The sequence below is a fragment of the Pipistrellus hanaki genome (genome assembly GCF_964339955.1).
Source record: "Pipistrellus hanaki genome assembly, chromosome: 1".
Taxonomy (NCBI): domain Eukaryota; kingdom Metazoa; phylum Chordata; class Mammalia; order Chiroptera; family Vespertilionidae; genus Pipistrellus; species Pipistrellus hanaki.
In genome coordinates this window covers 78,244,835-78,261,034 of record NC_140503.1, presented here as the reverse complement: position 1 = coordinate 78,261,034, position 16,200 = coordinate 78,244,835, and the positions used below count along the sequence as shown (strand labels likewise).

The 16,200-nt window shown below is 38.1% G+C and overlaps 1 protein-coding gene across 2 annotated transcripts in view; it reads left to right on the top strand.

Moving 5' to 3' along the window:
* PRKD1 (protein kinase D1) overlaps positions 1-16,200 on the top strand; it is a 290,502-nt gene that overhangs the window by 254,062 nt on the left and 20,240 nt on the right. For both annotated transcript variants that reach the window (XM_084874187.1, XM_084874186.1), the window contains 3 exons: positions 12,732-12,893; positions 13,444-13,542; positions 14,627-14,894. In XM_084874187.1, the coding sequence (XP_084730313.1) occupies positions 12,732-12,893; positions 13,444-13,542; positions 14,627-14,894 (529 nt within the window). The remainder of the gene's footprint in view (positions 1-12,731; positions 12,894-13,443; positions 13,543-14,626; positions 14,895-16,200) is intronic.

The following is a 16,200-nucleotide window of genomic DNA, read 5'->3' as shown; positions in this document are numbered from 1 at the left end:
GGTAAGAGAACAACACTGTGGTGGTTCATGGATTGAAAAATAGAATAAGCTGTAGGGAAGCGGTCCTGCCAGTCAGGAAGACAGAGAATCCAAATTGTCAATGCAGATTGTCAGGATGAATGTCATAACAGGTGTGTGTGTGTAGGGGGGGAGCGGGTAATGTGGTGATAAGACTGACATCCTGACAGCGTGCTCAGATGGGATGTGAGATCATGGTGGGGAGACCTAAGCAGCATGGCTCCTAAAGCATATTAGAACAGACAGTGCCCTACCTAATCCTAAATGGACTTGAATCCAAGGAAAGAATTAAGACAATGCATAACATGGTGCGTAAGGGACATAGGTTCTAGAGTTAGATTGCCTCAGTTTAAATATTAGAACTTGTATTTAAGGGTTCTTAGGAGATTGCACAAGTTATTTCAGCTCTCTGTGCCTCAATTTCTTTATCTAGAAAAATGTCATAGACATGAGACTGGACTGTGGTGATTTGTGAAACTCAGCAGTGCCTGGTACACAGGAAAGTTTTCATACTTATTAGATGTTATTAGTTAGCCACGATTGAGTTTTAAGTCCAGTTCCTAGGAACAAGATCTAGGAACTTGGGGTTCAATTTTCTGAGTAGGTCCTGGAGCCAAATACTTTTATCAAAGCAAAGAACATGTATTTGACTCAAAGCCTGGGTTAGGGCTGAACATGCCTTAACGTGTACTAGGCCCCTGATAGGCATTTAGTAAGTATTTGTTTAACAAATTATGTAGCCACACCTGAAGAAACCAGGGGGATAGAGGATTGCAGAGCATGCCAATAAAACAATAAAGTCTTCCTTTTTGTCTAAAAAGCATGGTAATTTGTCTTCATGGAGCAAGAATATTACATATCTTTAAATACATGGCTTTGTTCTCCTAGCCTAAAACATGATCAAGAGTAGGTGGAGAAGAGATAATCACGATAGAACACAGATAAAAATGTTGCCAAATGTGGGTGGGAAAATGAACATTTTTGCAAACTGTTGATTTTTTTAAATTATGGAGTCAATTTTTCTTTTTCTTTTTTTTTTTTCCAGAGAAAAATGTGCAAAATTTGAGTACTTTTTCTTTTAGTGTGTAGTGAGAGGTTATCTTATACTTTTGATGTGGGAGGGCTCATGGGAGGCCACAACCTGGTGACAGTGTCCAGGTTCTTGTCCTTGCACAGGAAAAATCTCAAGAACGAGACAGAGATTTGGGAAAGCACAGTAGATTTATTAAAGTGATAGGAAGGGAATGAGGGGGAAGGGGGTTGCCAGCTGTGGGCAGGGAGGGAATGGGGGTGGTTCGTGGTCTCTCACACCGTGGGTGTGGTCATCAGCACAGCTCATCTAAGTCCCTCTTCTCCAGATAACTTGTGCTCTGTCTTTGGTCTTCTCAAAACTGTCATGATGATCTGAAGGGCAGAGCTACTTCAACACTGTGATGTAGGTTAACATGGCTGCCAACTCTGGCTGAGACTAGTTGTTTTTGTTTTGTGGGGTCTTTTTGTGGGTGTTTTTTTTTTTTTTCATATTAGCTCTTTATTATATAGGATAATTTGCAAACAGGAAAACATCCATTTTAATATAGTTCTGTGAATTTTGCCAAGACTGGTTTTTGTTTTAACTGTTTCTTACCCCAGGAAATGGGGAGATGGGCGGCAAGGGCACAAGTGGCTAGCCACAGTCACTTCCACACTTTCCTAACAGAAGGGGAAGGGATAGGGTGGGGCCAGGGGTCTCTTGCCCCTAAGCTAATTGTCCTGCTCACTTTCATCTAATATGTTTTATTATATTTCCTTCTTTGTATCTTATTGCACAAATAACTCACTTAAAATTGTTTTTTAGACATGTTTTTCAGCTCTAAAGTAGTCATATCTTCTGCATGTTCCAAAAAATAAAGCTTATAGATAATATTTATGGATGTTTAAAATAGAGGAAAAAGAAAGCAAAAATATATTAAAAGACAAAGAAAATAAACTTAAAAAATTTTTCAAATATTGTGTTTGGTAAGAATGTCAGTCATAGTGAAAACTTAGTGTAAAAAGGCCAGTTACCAAGTCAAAACTTTTCTATTTTTTATTAAATGTATTGTTGTTTTTTTAACCTGGTTTCCTTAATTAATGAATGGAGTTCATCAGACTCAGTGTGCTTGCTCCACAGGAATGATTTGGGGGAACTAAATGACATAATGTATAACATGGTTTTTTATATCTGTCTTTACCAACATATTTTTGGAAGAGATTTGAGTTTATTTCTGTAAGGGGTTGGGAATTAAGATTTCCTCACTAAAACAATTTAGAAAATAATATGTACCCTCTCCAGGTCATCCACATCTTGGAAGTGGATACAGTCTTTTACTTATTAAGGACTTCAAAAATACCCTTATTTAAGAACATGTTTGATTTTGACACTAAACACATTTTACCACAGAACCCTTAGGCAAATATACTATTAAGATGTCACCACTTTAACTTTTCCACATAGTGTGTCATCTTTAATCCCTCCAGTAGACCCTGTACACTACACATTCCAGTTCCCACTATCTGATATATAAGACATGAGAAGAATTATGTGTCTACACAGATGATTTAACATGATAATAGAACATTAGACTTCTTGGAGTACTGACATCTAAATATAGGAACTAAGCTACAGTGATATGATTTGTCAAAAATTTCTCTTAAAACCTCACATCAGAATGAGACTGAATTTCTGTGTTTATGTTTCCAGCCAGATACATTAATAGGAAATAAAAATGTGTTCTAGATGCATCTCCATGATATGCATTTAATGGCAAATAGGAAAAAATCCAGATAATTGAAGTTTTCAGCTTTTATGTACAATATATATATGATGATCCCAATTTTCTTATTTTAGCAAGAAATCCCAATTTTCTTGTTTTAACAAGCTATACTTTTAATTCTTGCCTTTTCTCTGAACACAGAGTAGTGCCATAGTGGACAGAGGGTCAGACTTTACTAACACTATTTTTTTTTCTAATGGTATTGGTCAGTTATTAATTTTCTGTCTTTGACACCTTTGTTTCTAGTTTACAAATATCATGTTCTTTTGCCTAAAGTCAACTTGGTTGAAAAGTAGGGATGGGTACTCAGATACATATTAGATCTTTGCTATGTGAGGGTCTTTTGATAGAAATTACCCATCTTCCTGCCGAAACCGGTTTGGCTCAGTGGTAGAGCGTCTGTCTGTGGACTGAAAGATCTCAGATTCGATTCCGGTCAAGGGCATGTACATTGGTTGCGGGCACATCCCCGGTAGGGGGTGTGCAAGAGGCAGCTGGTCGATGTTTCTCTCTCATTGATGTTTCTAGCTCTCTATCCCTCTCTCCTCCTCTCTGTAAAAAAATCAATAAAATATATTTTAAATAAAAAGAAGAAATTACCCATCTTCCAAAATTACAATATTAGCCTCAGCCTTATGTAAACATCACTGCTGATGAAGCGTCAGTGTATGAGTCCATATGGAGAGCTTAAGGCATCTAGATTTTGTTTTTAAAGTGTCCCACTTTTACCTTTAATATGAAGGATTCCTGATAATGGGTAACAAATATGAGATATTTTTACAGCATTTTCACCTGTTGAAAACTCAAGAAAAGGCTGGAACAACATGAAAGATGATGAGAGCTTTTCTTAAGTGTTGTTCTCTGCATGCTGCTCCCCTCTGCATTTAGCCTCTTTCTTTTTTAGGGAAAGGAAAATACTCGTTGTATTTATCATATATCGACAGCATCCCTGGGATGTAAAGCTAGATTAAAGTATGTCCACAATTGATGAAGTACAGAATGACTGACAGGTGTATGGATAGGTTTATGGATATACAGTAATAGTGAAGTTTGACATCAGGTCTTGGATGGTTTTTTTTTTTTTGCTATGCACATATTGAATTGATCTTTTAAAAAAGTTTCTTAATCCAATATTATTTAATGGAATACACAGACAGTGGATTTAAAAATTTAAAAAAAAATGTAATGGTAAATTTTGCATTAATAGCTAACCACCTAAAAGTTGACTTCCTTTTCTGATATTTGGGTGTAGTATGTATGTATCGTCATAGCAGTTAATGGAGATGCTTCAGTGCATTATTTATCCCATTATCCTCATTTTGAACTATATTTAACCACGGTCAATCTGTCCTACTTAGTGCTACAGCAAGAGTAACAATACACTCCAGTTCTCATGGATGGGATGAGCAAACCGGTTTACCAGGAAAAATCTGAACATCTTGATTATGGCCCCATTGACCTAAAGGTCAGCAAGTGATCCCTGTCCACGGAAGGGTAGATTGTTATATCTAATCTTGTTATTGAAGTAACATTGTGTCTCTTTGTTCTTCTGACAGTGTAAGTTAGCTTTATTTTGTCCCAGATGAAAATCATTGTACATTTCCAAATATTTACACATGAAATCCCCCCAAAAAATGTTACCTCCGAAAAGATAACTAACTACTGAAGTAGGAGCCTATTGAAATATAGAGTTTTTGCCAACTGAACTGACATGGGAACATGTTCACCTGGCATAACCAAATCACCTCCATGCTCACTTTGGGTCGGGAGGGCTTTCCTGGCTGTAGGACAAAGCCTTTGCCTGACCGGCGGTGAAGTAGAAGCCCCTCTCCCACCACCGGAGTTTAATCCACAGCTGGGGGACAGATGGACCGGACAAACTAGAAGGAGCAAGTTGTGGCCGTTCCTTCCTGACGCAGCCTCTCTGAGGTGAAAGGCAAGAAGCAAGTTTCCTTCCTGCCACTTGGTGTATCCTTCCAGTTATCAAACTGAAGAGAGATGTGTGGCCCAGATCTTTTCAAAATTATAGAAAATCTTCCCCACAATGACCGCAACTAACATTTACTGTGTTCCAGGCATGGTTTGAGGGATTTTATATACATTAACTAATTAAGTTCTAGTTATGTTACAAGGTTAGGCGTTGTTGTTGTTGTTGTTGTTGTTGTTGTTATATCAAGAAACAGAAGTCAGAATTGGGAAGTGGTAGAGCTGGAATTCAAACTCAGGCAGAGTGTGTCCAGAGAAACTGTGCCCCTGAAATGATGTTCCAGGCCTCCAGCCTTCCCTTGTCATATCTGTCCAGTGGTAAATGGAATGAAAATGTGGAGAAAGGACTTGTAAGGCCTTTTCCAAGTAAGGGGTAGAAGTACCATGATCATTGTCATCTAAACAATCCATTTTCAGTGCCATATTTCTCATCCTCAGGACAATAATGAAATTATAGGAAATTAGATTTTTATAAGTTGTATAAAGGGGAATTTGCAGGGGGAAGTGGTAATTTAAAAGGAATATCCTGGCTATGGTCTTTAGCTGCTGCTGCTTTTCTGTCTCTTCCTGTGAATGTTTCCGTATGGGCTTTTTGAGTATGAACTGAAATGGATGAGTACCTCTTTTTTAATAGCTACCTATAAAATAAATACAAATCACTTAGGAAATAAGAAAATTACATATTTATTCCTTTCAAATATGTTGAAATATTTATAAAAGCAGTGGCCAAATCTATATTTTAAGGGAACAGTACCTGGAAAAAACCAGGATGTCTTAGTTATACCTTTGGGACTTTAGAAAATCATTACTCCTGATTATTTGATTCATCATCAGAATCCTGAGATTGCCTAGCCTACTCAAGTGAACTAAAAATGAAAAGACCTAGTAATTTTTTTTTAAGAGAGGACATCAATATCTACCATATTGGATGCAAAATATACTGTCACTAAATATGTCAGATATGTATCACTTCAGTAAAATAATTGAAATATTTTTAAAATATATTTTATTGAATTTTTACAGAGAGGAAGGGAGAGGAATAGAGAGTTAGAAACATTGATGAGAGAGAAACATGGATCAGCTGCTCCTGCACACCCGCTACTGGGGATGTGCCCACACCCAAGGTACATGCCCTTGACTGGAATCGAAACTGGGTCCTTTCAGTCCACAGGCCAATGTTCTATCCACTGAGCCAAATTGGTTTTGGCAATAATGTAAATCTTAATGGTACTACATGAAACTAAAAAATTTTACATAACAAAGGAAACCATCAACAGAATGAAAAGACAACCCATTGAATGGAGAACATATTCACTGATACATCTGATAAAGACTTAACATCCAAAATTATTAAGGAACTTATAAAACTCAACACTGAAAAAATAAACAATCCATTCTAGCCAGTTTGGCTCAGTGGATAGAGCGTTGACCTGTGGACAGAAGGGTCTCAGGTTCAATTCCGGTCAAGGCACATGCCCAGGTTGTAGGCTCAATCCACATGTGGCAGCCAATCAGTGATTCTCTCTCATCATTGATGTCTATCTCTCTCTTCTCCATTCTTCTCTGAAATCAATAAAAATATATTAACAAAAGAATAATTCAATTAAGAAATTGGCAAAGGCCTGGTTGGTGTGGTTCAGTGGTTTGGCCTAATCCTATGAACTAGGACAGGGGTCCTCAAACTTTTTAAAGTGGGGGCCAGATCACGGTCCCTCAGAGAGCTGGAGGGCCGGACTATATGAACTACTAATTCCTACTGTAACACCTCGGCTGCGCTCACTGCCCAAAAAACCTGGCGGGCTGGATCAGACTCCTCTGCGGTCGCATGTGGCCTGCGGGCCGTAGTTTGAAGACCCCTGAACTAGGAGGTCATGCATGGTTCAATTCCCAGTCAAAGCACATGGGTTTTGAGAGGACATCAATATCTACCATATTGGATGCAAAATGTACTGTCAGGCTTGATCCTCAGTGTGGGCATGCAGAAGGCTGCTTAACTATGATTCTCTCTCACCATTGATGTTTCTATCTCTCTGGACCTCTCCCTTCTTCTCTGAAGTGAATAAAAATATATTTAAAAAAAAAAACAAAAAAAAAATGGGCAAATGACACGAATAAACACTTTTCCAAAAAAGACATAAAGATGGCTAGTAGATACAGAGAAAAAAGGTTCAACATCATTAATCACCAGAAATGCAAATTAAAAGTACAATGAGGTATCACCACATACCTGCCAAAATGGCCACCATCAATAATAAGCAAAAAGTGTTGCTGAGGATGTGGAGAAAAGAGAACCCTCATGCTCTGTTAATGGGAATGCAGCCACTGTGGAAAGCAGTATAGAGTTACCTTCAAAAATAAAAATGGAATGGCCTTTTGGCCCAGCAATTCCACTTCTGGGAATATATCCAAAGAAACCCAACATACTAATTTAATAGAACATATGCACCCTATGTTCATTAGAGGGTTATTTACAATAGCCAAATTTGGAAGCAGTCCAAGTGTCCATGGGAAAATGAATGGATAAAAAAGCTGTGGTACTTTTACACAATGGAATACTACTTACTCAGCCATAAACACACACACACACACACACACACGCACACACACACACACAACAATAACAACAACAAACAACAGGAAATAAATATTACAGCCTTGATGGACCTGGAGAGTATTATGCTAAGTGGCATAAGCTAGACAGAGAAAGACAAGTACCATATGATTTCACTGAAATGTGAAATCTAATGGACAAAATAAAGTGGAGACAGACTCATAGATGCAGAGAACAGATTGTCAACTATCAGAGGGGAGGGGGTTGGAGCTGGATGAGAAGGGTGAAGTGATTAACCAAAGAGTAAAAAGAAAGACTCATGGACACAGACAACAGTATGGTGATTGCCAGAGGGAAAGGGGTGTGGGGAATATGAGTAGATAGAAGAAGGTAAAGGAGAGAAAAATAGTGATGGAAAGAGGCTTGACTTGGGATAGTAAACACAATGCAATATATAGATTATGTAGAATTTTATACCTGAAACCTGTATAATTTTATTAACCAATGTCACTCTGATAAATCCAATTTAAAATGAGTATTATTCATGTGCTGAAAAGTGAGGAGATATAGGGATTCTTTAACCTTCAATCTAATGTATAAACTTGTATTGGGTATTTAATACATACCAGGCACTAGGCTTACTCTGACTGGGAATATAATTGATAAAATGAAGTCCTTAAGGAGCTTGGGGTTCTTGTTGGTAAAACACAGAGATTCACCAATAACTTAATATGTTAACTGTTATGAAAGAATTTACCAAAGGCTATGAGATAAGAGAGACTGGTAGTCATGAAAGCTGCCTGTCCACTGAGCAAAATAATCTGTTCCTGGCTGAGAAAAGAAGTGTGTATGAAAGTATAGAAAAGAAAGAGAGATTATGGCTTGTTTTGAAAATAGTTTAGCATGGCCAGAGATATGGGTAGATATGTGGGAGCAAGAGAGAAGAAGCTGGGGGAGAGTTTGTTGGGAGGGGGGAAAGGAGCTGTTAGTGGAGATCCCCATGTGCCTTGCTAGAGAGGTGCATGCACCTCCTCCTAAAACCAGTGGTGATTATAGTGGCATTGAAGCAAGATGGTATGATTTTGAATCACCTCTGGGGAGATCACAGTGGCAGCCCTTTAAGGAATGGATTGGAGGAGAGCAAGACCTATAATAAGATCATTTGGGAGGCTGTGGCAGATCCCTAGGGAAGAGTTAAGGCTTAGACCAAGGCTGTCATGGTGACAATAAAGATGAGGGGTTATCCAATTCCATCCAGGTTGCTGCAAACGATGAGAATTTTTTATTTTTTTATTTTTATTTATTTTTTTATGGCAGCATAATATTCCATTGTGTAAATGTACCATAGTTTTTGGATCCAATCATTGGAGAACATCATGCTGAGTGAAACAAGCCAGTCAATGAAAGAGAGACACCACATGACCTTACTTATTTATGGATGATAAAGAACATTATAAACTGAAGAACCAAAAGATAGATATAGAGACAGTAAAGCAACAAGCAGACTGTCAAATTATAGCGGGGAGGTTGGGGAGATCTGAGGGAGATAAGAGATCAACCGAAGGACTTGTATATATGCATATAAGTACAACCAATGGACACAAAACTTTGGGGAGGGAGGGTATGTACGGGAGGGGGGGTGTTGGTATATGTACAAAAATAACAATTTAATAAAAAAAATATTTTTAAAAAAAGAGGGGTTAGTGTAAGAGAAAGTAAGGAGGTGGATTCTATTCATTTTAGAAATCAATTGGTTTGAGAATTGAGGGAGGAGTAACTATTTAGTATGACTTTCAGTTTCTGACTAAAATGCCTGGCTATGTACCAAGAGAGGAATCACCAAAGAATAAGTTTGAAAGAAAAGACACCAATTCCTATTGTTTGACATGTTTCCTTTAAATGAACACACCCAGAACACAGTTGGGCATAAGGTTCTGGAATTTTGGAGAGAGCTGAGCTTACCTCATCAATTTGAGTATTCTCCTTAACGAGTCTTTTTATAGTCATCTGCTGTCTCCATGATGACTTTTTTTTTAGCATCTATCAGGGAATTACATCCTATTTCCCCTTCATGAAACATTAGGTGATTGTGATTTCTAGAGCCATTAAGGGAAGCATAAATTGTAAGAGCCTGTGATTATAAAATGGAAATATGGTGTGTTTTTTCTCTCAACCCTGGCAAACTGGCAGAAATGAGAATCGGTGAAAGCCCCTGAGTGCTACACTTCTGAGAAAGGCACCTCAGTCCCTCCCACACCACTGCAAATATCCTTCCTTCTCCTCTTCGTGGCAGTTAGGTTTTAGATCTTGTACTCATCACTTTTAAGGTTATTTCATTATGTCTCAGTAGGAGCTAAATTACTTACTTGTTTTTATAGAAAAGTAGTCAGAAATCCCCATTTTAGACCTGTATTGCTCCTAAATAACCTGTTGAAAAGTTGTTGATTCTAATTCTCCTCTTTACCATCTCTCATATATTGGAGTATTAGAGTCATGAAATAAGAAGAAAGGAGAAAATACGACATCTCCAATTTATCACAGCTATATATGGAATGATATATAAAGCAATACCGTTAAAATTAAATATAGGTACAAATGAAATAATCATGTGAATTCAGAAGATATAACAATTTAGAATGTGAACATAAAGATGTTAATTAGGGTTGTCTTTATTTTATGATATAAAATATTGTTGCTTTTATGAAAGCCTTTGCTTTTAGTGAATAGTCTCCATTGATTACATAAGAATTCTTTAGGCGAGTTGAGTTAGGAACATTTTTATCTTGATCTCCAAAAGGTATTTCCCCCCAGACTTCAAAACAGCTTCTAGTCACCCCCTGGATGTGTCATCAATCTGTTGTGTGTGAATGGACACTCTTTTTTCCTGTACTTGACCAAATGTTTCATTTCCTGAAAATTAGATTACTTAAATGCAACAAACAGATGGCCAGAAAGTCTTATAGTACTTATTCTGCCATAAAATGTATTATTTGAATTCCTGAGGTAGGACTAAGAAGTTAACAAAAATTCTTTCTGAACATTAGTATGCTATAAATGATATGGCATTGCAGTTATTAAGCCATTTTTAAATTAATCCATTTACTTTGAACATTAGGAGAAAAACATTGAATGGTTATTTTATATAGAAGAGTTTATATATTTTATATTTTAAGTAGAAAATTTAAAGTGTAAACAAGTCACATGGACCAATGTGGTTGAAGCTTATCTTAGAGGAGTTCTTAAGGTATTAATAAGGTAATATGAATTATGCATGATTACAAAAAATAATATCTTACATTTCTTCCTACTTCTAGACTTTAAATATTATCTTCTTTAGACTAAAGAAGTACTTTTCATCAGTATGGTAGAGAGAATTTGGATAAAAACAGTATGATTCCTTATAGTCTGGGTTTTTGGTTTTTTTTTATTATTATTATTGTCAAATGTAAAAACAAATTTGGTCATTTGGTTCAATGCAAAAATTACAGCTCATGAGTAAGCATTTATGATGGTCTTGTCTCAACCATACATAATTAAGTTTAAAATATCAACTTATACTATATATGCTATGCAGAAAAAATAAAGTCATTGTGCTATTGGAAATACCTTTCAGCTATCACTCAAGTTGTAGGAGTAGAAAAAAGGAGTATATTGAGTGAGGACTTCAGTACCTCTGAGAGTTCAGGTAGAGGAACAAGAGGGTTGACATTGTATGTAGGTGGGAGAGCTTCCAGGTCATCTACTGACTCCCTCTTCTCCCTCAACCTTCATAGCCTAATACAAAGTCAGCAGAAGCAGCAGGCTGAGCTGAGAAGTGAGAGTGTGAGCTTTGTTCATCCCACCCACTCTCCACATGACCAGGAAAAAGTGACTCTGGAGGCCGAGTATCTAAAGTAGCCATATTTGACCAGTTAACGGTTTCAAGAGCAATTACTTCAGCCCTGTGAAGTGAAAGGCCATTGGGTGGATGTACGGGCACTTTTTAGACCACATTCAGAAACTTGATGTTCTATGACCACATTATGATGCATGGCATCGGAATCGAAGACTCCTCAGGTATCTGAGGCAGAGATGAAAATTGCCAGGTAGTGAGAGGACACCCTGTGAGACAGGTCACCATCGTGGGAGCTTCTGCCAACCATAGTGGGGCTCCATATGCAGGCAGTGCCAGGTTCTCCGAGGACACCTACATGCAGATCCACCTCAGACCCTTCTGCTGCTCCTCAGCCCCCTCTGCTGCTCCCCACCCAGCATTCATCTGTGAGGTCTGAATGGGGAGCCATTTCAGGTTTCAAGTATAATAGTTTGTGCAAGCTTCATTTTACATACATTTCTTTCACTCACTGTTTTGTTTTGTTTTCCCTAAAATAAAGCATTCATTTTTTTTTCTCTATTCAGCTGTTTTTGCATTTAAGTTTGTTCCTATGTGTTTTGGTTTTTTGTGTTTTTTTTTTAAATTTATTCTTTAGATAGATTTGTTAATGTTTTTTTCCTGTTTCTCATTGAAATACAAGTGGAACATATAATCATGTTTTAAATAGCAGGATTTTTTTGTTATTGCATGTAGATAAAAAAGAGTAAAGGTCAAATGATCAAAGACTTTTGTTGATAACCCCAGACAGAAATTAAGACTTAAGCATCACTGCAGATGCCCATCAAAAGTTACAAGTAATTTTGCCGGACATGTGTGACAACATGTCAAGCCAAATGCAGGCTAGCATTACTAGCCATTACTTTATAGTGGAAATATTTATTTGGTTATTGAGAACAATGCAGGACTACCACATAGCATAGTATCCTGGACAAAGCAGGGGTGCAGGAATTATTTATTTATTTATTTATTTATTTATTCATTCATTCATTCATTCGCTGTTTTTATGATGATCAGAGCTTCCATAGTAAGCTACCACCGCTTCTGCTAGCGGAGCAGTTCCAAAAGGTTTTGACTAATGTGCTTCATCAGTGCAATCAGATGTACTGGCTTCATCTTTTCTACATTACATTTCTACCAAGGGTGTGAGGTGGCCTCGCATGCATATTGAAGACAGTATGCTTAATATTGGAGAGGTTCCTAAGAAGTTACAGCTTTCTCAATATGGTATTCTAATTAAAACTTAATTAGCAATTCACTGTGCTGGAACTTAGGTTTTCAGCACAGAAAAACACAATTTCACTGTGCATAGAGAGTTACAATGTATTTTTTTGGACACATTAAAATTTCAAAAATATAAGGTAGCACATGTGGAATTTAAAGGTGTTAAAAATCTTAACTGTGGGCTTCTTCATAGCTTGTGTCTCCAGCAGTTCTGTATAATCTGTGAGTTTGCCAACCAGTATAAAAAAAAATCATTTTCTTCAAGTGCTTTATTTATCTTTAATAGAACCTTCATCACCCTGGCGTTGTAAATTTGGAGTGTATGTTTGAGACTCCTGAAAGAGTGTTTGTTGTTATGGAAAAACTCCATGGAGACATGCTGGAGATGATCTTGTCAAGTGAAAAGGGCAGGTTGCCAGAACACATAACGAAGTTTTTAATTACGCAGGTAAGAAATCAACTAGAGACAGAAACAAAGATAATATGTAATATCAAATGTTATCACTGTTTAACTGCAGCGTTCTTACCTGATTGTTTGGCCCCTACCTCCAAAATCTCAACTATAAGCAAAAGGTTGCAGTGACTTATTGTATTATTAAATATATCCCTGGTGTCCAGAGCCCGGTACAGTGGATGCTGTGTATGCAGGCCCGTGTATTAAAACTGTAGGACTCATGAGATAATAAAATATACAGTGCCTGATCCCTGGCTCTTTGAAAAAAAATCAATAATGGTCATTTCTATTAGATATTGAATTATTTTATCGACACCTGTCTTGATTGCTATGTGAATGCCATAAAATACTACTTTTTCCATGAAAGTTTCCTTAGAAACCTGCTATGTTAATCTAGCTTATTTCAGTGTCTTGAGCATTAAGAAGTCTAACTGGCCCTTGTGAGCTCTCTGTTGGCATTTTAGGCTTACATCCTAGTAGAAACCATTTTAAAATAAACCAATAGGCCAAAGTAAAATGATTTCGATGATTTTCTTCTTTACAGATACTCGTGGCCTTAAGGCATCTTCACTTTAAAAATATCGTTCACTGTGATCTCAAACCAGAAAACGTGTTGCTTGCATCAGCCGACCCTTTCCCTCAGGCAAGTATGAAAGCCTCTCTCAGCAGAAAGTCAGCCGTTCTCTGGGGCATTCCATCATCTTTTTTAAAAATATATATATTTTATTAATTTTTTACAGAGAGGAAGGGAGAGGGAGAAAGTTAGAAACATTAATCAGCTGCCTCCTGCACATCCCTCACTGGGGATATCCCCGCAACCAAGGTACATGCCCCGGACCAGAATCGAACCTGGGACCCTTGAGTCAACAGGCCAACGCTCTATCCACTGAGCCAAACCAGTTAGGGCTCCATCATCTTTCCCCTCAAAACCTTTACTTGTTCCTAATTTTACAAGTTCATTTCCATCCATTTGTGACCCTCCTGTTGTTGGGACTGCGGCGTTTAACCTGGCGTCTCAGTCAGCCTGCCTGGGAGCACACCCCCTGCCCTCTCCCTCAGCTCTCAGCTTCTGAGAGGGAGGACTCTGCAGAGGCCCAGGGATGCCCCCAGCTCTCTCACACCAGGCACGACATTAGAGCTCATTGTTGCTCTCAGGGACAAGTGCACACTTTTCTTCTTTTCCTCAACTCGGAGGACAGCGAATAGCTGGCTCTTTCCCTCTCCCTCTCCCGAGGGAGTCCCTGCCCAAGGTGGCGGGCCCGCCTTGCTTCCCGGACTCCTTCAGGTCCTGCCTGCGTGCCTTGAAGAGCTAATTATGAGGCTCATTACGGGTGGCATGACGTGTTCTATGCTTATCCTTCAATCTTTATTTACATGGAACTTTCCAGCTCAGCTCGTCACTTCCCTGATTTGCATGATGCTTAACTGCCTTGTAAAACAATCTTACCCACCACTGAGTATTCATATTTTCACATGTATCTCTCAGATCAGAGGGTGGAGGAGGAAGGAAATGTTTACATGGTATTTTTATGAATGAAAACATACAATCCATAAACCACTCAACGTATCAGTACATAACCCACTATCTTCAAGTACGTAAAATGGAAAACAGCTATTAATTACTTCTACCTTGAGAATGCCATATAGCCTACTCTTTGGTAAACCTGGGCTAAGACACAGACACGGTTGATGACCTCCCTATTTCTGCACACCGTTATCATCCACAGGTGAAGCTCTGTGACTTTGGTTTTGCCCGCATCATTGGAGAGAAGTCTTTCCGGAGGTCGGTGGTGGGCACCCCTGCTTACCTGGCCCCCGAGGTCCTAAGGAACAAGGGCTACAACCGCTCTCTCGACATGTGGTCCGTCGGGGTGATCATCTACGTCAGCCTGAGCGGCACCTTCCCATTCAATGAAGATGAGGACATACACGACCAGATCCAGAATGCAGCTTTCATGTACCCACCGAACCCCTGGAAGGAAATCTCCCACGAAGGTAATACTTTTCCTTCAAAAATAAGAGTGGTTAAATCCTTGTTATTTGGTTATTTCGGTTGTTAATTATTAAATGTCTAAATGCTCGCTGTGAATTGCCCATTGGAGTAGGGGGACAGATTGATTGAGGTGGATGGAGAAGTAAAGGAAATGGCAACCAGAAATACCTTCTGCTGAAATGCGCATGTGTTATAGAGAAACTGAGAGATACACATTAAGAGAAATTGGTAATGTTTTTGGAATATTTCCTTAGAATATATAAATATTTATACATTGTTGTATTAGTAATTCCTAATCTTTACTAAGAGTAATCTTCATATACCTGTTTCTGTATTAAGCCCTTTTAATCTATTATGGATACAAGAACTTTACGATCCCGGTATTTTAATGATCATATTACTTACAGTTGTGTACCAAGTTATTTGTGTACTGACTTCCATTGTGTGACATTAGAGCATGTATGTTATTTAGCCATTTCCCTGCTTTACTTAGTATTTAGGTTGTTTCTATTTTTTTTTCAGTATTAGATAAACTTTATACATAATTTCTTACATGTATCTCTGATACTTTTTTGATAGGTTACCTTGGCAGTGTTGCATTATTTAAATTTAAATTATTCTTAATGAATGTTCCCTTCTTAGAGGAAGGAGATCGTTTAAAAAGAAGTGGTGGGGGCTGTGGGGCAGAGAAAATGCTTCGGAAAGGGGTGCCTCAGGGAATGTGCTTTGGAGTTTACGTCTCACAAAAACCGTGTAGGTTTGACTAACATACCCATATCTCAAGTGAGAACACTGAGGCCAAAGAAGTGTCGCCACAGGTCAGACTCGCACAACTGGGAAGCGGGAGAGCCAGAATCCCTGCTCAGACAGTCTGCGTACAATTCACACCACTGGTCCTGCTTCTCTTACAGTTTTCAGGCAACACCCAGTTCTAATTTGGTTTAAATTTTTTCACCATTTAACAAGGCAAATACTTCATAGATAAATACCTATTTGATAACAGTTATTGCATGTGTAAAAACAAAAAATAGCATAATTAAGTTCTCAGACTGCTGATAGTATTAAAGACCAAGAGCTATCTATCATCAGGGCTTTGAATTACTATTAGCAACAACTTTTTTAACATCCTTAATTAGTTGTAAATCATAGTTAGATGGATAGATCTTAAAGGAATCTGTGACCTTCAAAAGAACTGTCATGCAGCCAAAGGACTAATGAAATATTTAGGATGATTCAACAGGCAAAAGTCAAAGGGTTATTTTTCAGAAAGCAGAAAAGAGGGAATTATCACGTAACCTTGTGACCCCT